This window comes from Alosa pseudoharengus, unplaced genomic scaffold, assembly GCF_046254945.1.
Source record: "Alosa pseudoharengus isolate Yale_2024_CS ecotype anadromous, Long Island Sound unplaced genomic scaffold, YU_APseudo_1.1 YU_APseudo_1.1_scf_9, whole genome shotgun sequence".
Taxonomy (NCBI): domain Eukaryota; kingdom Metazoa; phylum Chordata; class Actinopteri; order Clupeiformes; family Clupeidae; genus Alosa; species Alosa pseudoharengus.
The window spans coordinates 18,106,502-18,113,736 of NW_027468881.1; the positions used below are offsets into that span (position 1 = coordinate 18,106,502).

The 7,235-nt window shown below is 40.5% G+C and overlaps 1 protein-coding gene across 1 annotated transcript; it reads left to right on the plus strand.

Annotated features, from left to right (window-relative positions):
• The first annotated feature begins 1,752 nt into the window (after positions 1–1,752).
• On the plus strand, positions 1,753–5,267 carry gata1b (GATA binding protein 1b). Its single transcript, XM_076275816.1, has 6 exons — positions 1,753–1,912; positions 2,730–2,951; positions 3,280–3,795; positions 3,961–4,106; positions 4,384–4,509; positions 4,781–5,267. The coding sequence occupies exons 2-6, from the start codon at positions 2,735–2,737 to the stop codon at positions 5,090–5,092; spliced, it is 1,317 nt and encodes a 438-aa protein (XP_076131931.1). The 5' UTR covers positions 1,753–1,912; positions 2,730–2,734; the 3' UTR covers positions 5,093–5,267.
• The last annotated feature ends 1,968 nt before the right edge of the window (positions 5,268–7,235 follow it).

A 7,235-nucleotide genomic window follows, 5' to 3' on the forward strand; every position in this document is an offset into this window, starting at 1 on the left:
CAGCCAAGCATATTAAAATCTCATTATGTGAAGTCCCTGGAGTGACCAATGGTATAAACAAACTGACATCGTAACATTACGCTCACATATTGGTGTAACCAATCACATTCTCTTTGCCTTTGAATATGTTTCCCGTTTGAAATTGGCAAAGTCTGATTTATTGTCTACCTCTTTTAGATAGCTAAAATGTGCATCAACTCCATTATTAGCCTGCCCTTTGTTATAGTATTGTCCAGGTTCACCTCACTTCCTGTCTGATCTTTTCGCCTCTTCTCGATGATCTGAGGTTGCTGCAGGCTTATACCTATTCTGAATTTCACTTCCTCCATTTTTGGCTGTCTATTACCCAACTAAGGTTGCGTTGTTGAAAAGCTATAAAGGAAACACTCAACTGTTATCTTCATGCATGCAAACGCTAGATGCTATTAATAGCTTAATATACCTTATCATTTATCATGGTGAATCACCATTGAGTGCATTGAGTGCGAAGCAACACAGACGCTATGATGAAAGTGCAGCCTAGATACCAATGTGCTTAAGGGCCAAGAGGATTCTGTCTACAATGCTTATTTCACTTCAGAGTCAAGTAACACAAGAATGAGAATTGAAATGAATATTCTCAAACATTAAATTTAGTTGTGTGTCATTTGAAATATTATTAACATATTTTTGTCATTTTGATATTACAGGACTTTCTTGTCACCAGGATATAGCATGCACTCCAAAGCCTAATGTAAACAGCTTGAGTGGGTATTATAAGTACAAATACTGTACAAAACTGGTTTCACGTTTGTGTTCAGTCACAGAGCATTGGTCATACACTACCATGTCAGCCACCGTTCCTCTTCCCCCTCGACACCCACACAGACCTCTCCAGAATTTCCCTGAGAAATGAATAGACAAAGGGAAAAGAACAGTCCGCTTTGCCTAACAAATTACTTCCACAGTCCTTCTACTGTCTGGTCCCCTTGGGCGCTATTAGGCCATATCTCCCAGCATGATTGCCGCGTTTGTTGTATTTGCATTCGAGCTCTCCACTCAACTCACTCAGTTCAGTAGCGGTGATATCAACAGATCTCCTTTGCATTCTTTTACTGTTGCTTGCCTTTGTCTGACAAACAGTTTCACTAACATAGAAAGACCAGAGTCAGTGGGTCAGAACCAATTCAGGCTACACAAACTGCCATTCCTGAATTGTTTGTTTTAATTGACACAAACATAAATGTTTCTTTCATTCGTGTGAAGTGACTGACATGAAATATCAATATGTCTAATAGGTTTATGACTTTATGTTATTATAATGATACTGCACTAAAATCTGAACTGAAGTCCTTGAATTGCTAGAATTGTGTAGCTCTGTAGCTAACCTTACTCCAACTTATCTTTTTTAAGGTCCTGAGTTGAATGTGTATTTACTGATGTGATCCTATTTGTAAATCAAAACTTGATTGTTAGGAAATTCAAGAAATGTTGAGCATGTCTTTGTTTGTGTCTAACTGGTTAAATAGTGCAAGAATTAACCAGACAGTTGGAATCAAACTGATATCACAAAGCTGTGCTAAAGTGCTAAAATCGATGTTGACCACCAAGACTTCTACTACTCTCTACAGTGTTAAAAGCAGAAACAGGAATGATGGAACTTGTGGAAGACTAGAAGTAATTCTTTCTCTGTGAGATGCCTCTGACATGCACTTCCTGACACTCAGAATAACTGGTGTAGGAGGTGTGTCTTTCAAAGTGTGTTTTCTAAAGTTGACCCTCTAAAGTTGAGCCCTCCCTTTGTGCCCTGTTTCTAACCTTAGCAAGTGCAACTCACTGTCAGTTATCCTTCACCCGCTGTGCCACATGGTATCTCTCCCCTTCCTCTACTAATCTACATCTGCTTCAGAGAGATACAAGACTCCATATACAGGTAAGTGCTGCATATGATTGCTGCATATGCCACAATCTACTACAAATTAAGTGTTGGATAGCTGGGTGCACATTTTCAAACCTCAAAGTACATTTGATACATACGTAAAAGTAAACAAATGCTAAAAGAAGGTCCTTAGTAAGGCAACAATAATTGTATGTCATCATTGTTTATTTATTGTAGTGTATGTAGTATACTTAATGGCACTTAGTTGAGGAAATCCATTTTTTTATCCAAATTTTAGATATGCAAGTTCAGTTTAATACAGTACAGAGTGCCATCTTCAAAAATGTCATTACACTAATTAAGTACTGAACTAATGAAATGACAAAAGGAGAAAGTGCATTTGTTTCATTCAGAGACCTGTAGCTACAGTCACATCTTCAGTACATCATACCTGTCTTTGTAGTGGAAGTTGGAGTGATTTAACTCCACTCAAGAGTTGAATGGTTCTCTGCAGTAGCAGGCACCTGTGATCAGCTTATATGCCCTTCTTCACAAACATATCCTTGTCCTCCGTATCAGACTGTTAGCTCTAACCTTGGCACAGATATGCAAATGACGGAGCAATGACCGATATTTATATCAAAATGTATTTCCTTATGAAATTCCAAAATAGAGAATCTAGGTTGATTGTTATTTTTTTATGTGGGAAGAATAAAAAGCCCCATCTACAGTTCCATATTTCATCCCCACACTATGTGGAAAAACAAATGTAATGCTCTGCCCTAGTCATATGGCTCTGTGACTGCATAATATTTGACCATTTGAACCGTCATTTTCACTGCATCACTGGTGTTCATGTTTGGCTGTGCAGCAGCAATGATGGACACCTCAATGGAGCCGCAGTCGCGCTGGTTGTCCCCGGCGTTCCTGCCCCCCGAGGCCTTGGCAGCCTTCTCCTCGGAGTCAGCGTTTCTGCCTCCACCTGAAGAGGAGCCGTCGTTCTCTGCCGTGGAATCTGACCTCAGTGTGCTGCCGTCCCTATTCACCAGCTCAGCCCACAGTCGACACACGCCATCATACAGACACAGTCCAGGTCAGGCAACGTCAGTCCCAAACACTGACACGACACAATATGGCTGAAAAGTACACTCACTCTATCTAATATGTACAAATATGCACAGATACAAAATTTTACTTATTGACCTTTACTCTACCTTGACATTGATGAAGTAAACAAAGTGAGTGAGAGTACAGTAAAATATGCTATTTAGTATAATACAGTTTAGCTGAAGTTACTGAAAAAGATTTAGTGAAGATTCTTGCTAAATGACCTCTGGATCATTGCCCTAAATATTGATTCAAATAAACGATGCACTGGTTCTAAACAAGTTGTGCCTCTGCATTTTCACCTTCCCTAACAGTTCGGCAGGTGTACACCTCCCCTCCCTTCCTGAACAACATCTCCTGGTTAGATGGCTCAGCAGGGCAAACTCCGACTACCTCCTATCCCCCACCGTCCTCCTCCTCTTCCTCCTGGCACAGCAACCCTTTCTCCAAAGCCTCTTTCCACCCGAGCCAGCACCTCTCCCCATCACTCCTCCCCACAACTGCCTCTCTCTCCTCCCTCAAGTCTCTGAGGATGGAACCCCCCGGCCCCGGCCAGGACTTCAAGGAGAACCTCCGGCTCCAGGAGTGTGTGAAAGGGGAGAGGCTGACTCCCCAGGAAGGGGCTGAGGAGGCTGCCCGTCTCCACGATCCCCACCTGGTCGGCCCGGCAACAGCCGGGGGCTATGGCCACTCGCCACAGTCTTACCTGTACGCTCCCACGCACTACACCGCATACATGACTTCTCCACAAGACCACAGCAGTGCTGCCATGTACCTGCCTTCCTCCTTCTCCCCCAAAATGCGCAACAAGATGGCCTTCTATCCTCCAGGTAAGCCTAATGGTCTCTCTGGTGCAAAACAAAGGGTTTCAATACAGATATAGATATAACAATACACACAATCTCAATAAAAAATAATGTAATTGTATCAGCCGTTTATTACATTGTGTACTATCTGTGAATTTTGAATTCTGTGTGTTTTCTTCCCTGTGACAGAGGCAAGGGAGTGTGTGAATTGCGGGGCCACTGCCACTCCACTCTGGAGGCGAGATGGTACAGGCCACTACCTCTGCAATGCCTGCGGACTGTACCACAAAATGAATGGACAGAACCGACCTCTCATTCGACCCAAAAAAAGACTGGTAAAGTTCTTAATGATTATGATTAATAGGATTTTCACATGTTGGTTGGAAGGTCTGCATCTCTTTTGTTCATATTCATTATTATTCACTGTCAAGTGTCAGGGAAAAAGACTACTTTTGACGATGTTTCACTGTGCTCCAAGAAAACCATCCTGAAAGTTTCACATTTCACAAAAAGTCCCTAAGTGTGTAGTATGTATCCTCTGTGTAGTAATGTAAAAGTAAATAGTCTTGTGTTAGTGCACTGTAACTCATTACATCTCCCTCATCACTCTAGGTTGTGAGCAAGAGGGTGGGCACTCAGTGTGCCAACTGCCACACCAGCACCACAACCCTGTGGAGACGCAATGGCAGTGGTGAGCCGGTATGCAACGCCTGTGGCCTCTACTTCAAACTCCACAATGTGAGCATCCTAACTGTCTTCCAAATGTAGAATTCAGAAAATTTGAGTTAGAAGACTGCAGAATAGAAACAAGGACTTTTCTCTACTTGGTCCATTAAACTTGCCCCAAGAAAGTACAATATTATTGATTGATATCTTCTTCCATTATTAAATATAAATTGAATGTATCATCATGAAGGTTTGCCATGATCCCCACCTGCATGTGATGTAAAAGAGGAAAAGAAATGAGAAATACAAACCTAACTGTTTTTCAAACGTGTGTGGTTTCTAGGTGAACAGACCTCTGACCATGAAGAAGGACGGAATCCAGACGCGCAACCGCAAAGTGTCCAGCAAGAGCAGGAAGGGCAAGCGAGGCTGCCTGTCCGAGACGGACTTCTACGCCCACCTATCCAGGGGCCCGGTCTCCGAGCAGCACACGGACTCCTACTCACTGGGCCCTGCCCCTTTCCTATCCTACAACCACTCGTCTCACATCATCCCCTCCCCCCCGCCCTCCCTGCACCCCGCGGTCTCCCTGCCTTACCCCTACCATCCGAACACTACTCTGCTGCCCACACTTGTGGGAGGGGCCAGGGTATGATAACCTGATGAGAATGAGCCAAGCACAGTTATGTGTTTGTGTTGTGCATATACCCTTACTGACGAGTTGGTGATACTCTTGTGGATCAGATGTTAGTGCAGTCATATTTATTGTTTTTTATTGTTTGTTGGATGGATGTTTTTTAGTCAAAGAATAAACCTAACTTTTAAAATTCTGTATGACAAGGAAGTGTCATGTCTGTAATGTGAAAGGTCTTTTGCATTTGAAATCGTCTTTGTGAATTCAACATTATAACCCTTACAAAAATTAAATGTTTGCGGCAGATTTGCAGCAAACTTGTGGGTGATTTGTGGGAAACAAATGAGTTCACTAGAAAATATCGCCAGAAGTTTGCCAGTGTTGGCCGCTAGAGGCAAACTTCCAGCAAAGTTCTGGTAACAATGAGAAGTTTGCCACTAGTGGCAAATGTGTTCGCCAGTGATTTGCCATCACACTTAGCTAATAATGGCAAACTTCCAGTGAACTTCTGGTGACAAACCTTATTTGCATAATGATATTGCTGCAAATTTGCTGCAACATTACCAAAAGTTAACCGCAACTGTTTGCCAGAAACCTAATTTGCATGTGAAAATATGACCTTGCCGCAAGAAACCTGAAATTTCTGTAAGGGAAGGCATCAATGACATTTGATTGGTTAAAAGGTACTCTAGGCATGATGACGGTTCGATTGTGTGAAAGGCTTAGACAATCTAGAGTTGGAATAGACAAATTTATATGGCAAACAATTCTTATCAGTCAGGATTATTTTAATAATTGGACAGTAGAAAATGAAATAGTGACCATTCATCAAATCAAATAGAATCTATCTGTATCTATATACCGATATACAGTTAGGAACAAAATTATTTACACCCCTGAGAAATATTGATTAAATTTAGTTTTTCTCTTGACCAATATGTTTGTTCTGACTGAAAGTGACACTGCCACATGCCAAAAGGTTGTAAGACAATGTGGGAGAGACATGGAATCAAAAAAGAAACGTTTTCATCTTTTGTAACTTTTTATGAAAAAGCTTGTCCAAAATTATTCATATCCTTTTTAAATAATCAATAGAAAAATATTTATTTGCATTCACAGCTCTCAAAGTGGTTCTTATAATACATACCGTGCCTTTCCGTGTCTCCACAATGATTGTAGACCGCACCTTTTTAACATCTATCCGGGTTTTGAGGCAGGAACGATTATTTGCCATCACTCTGGCCTTGTGCTCACTTTTTTGATGGATTGAGGTCTGGACTCTGGCTGGGCCACTCTAAAATGTTGTTTCTTTTTTTGATTCCATGTTTCTACCACATTGTCTTACAACATTTAGCCATGTGGCAGTGTCATTTTCAGTGAGAACAAACATACTGGTCAACATTAAATCAATATTTGCCAGGGGTATGAATAATTTGGTTCCTAACTGTGTATATATATGTACACTACCGGTAAAAAGTTAGAAAATCAGGGTCAGTTAGAAATTTCCATTCCACTCCATTATAGACAGAATACCATCTGAGATCAGTTGCATTGTTTTTTTTTTTTTATCAGGGCAGCAGTTTTCAGATTACATTATGTGCTTACATAATTGCAAAAGGGTTCTCGACTGTTGTAGAAAGAAATAGTTGATCTTTAATGCAATATCTACATTATTATCAGCAACCATTTATCCAATGTTCCAAAGGCACATTCTGTTTACTAATCTGATATCATTTTAAAATGCTAACTGAGAAAACATTGGAGAACCCTTTTGCAATTATGTAAGCACATAATATAATCTAAAAAACTGCCTATAATGGAGTGGAATGGAAATGTCTAGGGGTCACTTAGAAATGTCCATATAGCTTCTGTGCATAACAAAATGGTAGCATATAAAAATGTGAGGAGGAGAATTAAAACAACAATCAATACATACATCTCAGAATAGAATAAGACTAAAATATGAATAAAAGTAAAGTAAAACATAAATAAATAAAATGACTAAAATATGTAAATGGACAGCAAAAGGCAATAAAACAAGAAGAGAATGTTACAAATAAATACAAATGGTAAAAGATCTAACAGACTTGAAAATGAATTTCCTGCATCTAATATCTAATCGTGCAGCTATTCGTGGGAGGTGTACTCTGTCAGTCTTTCATGG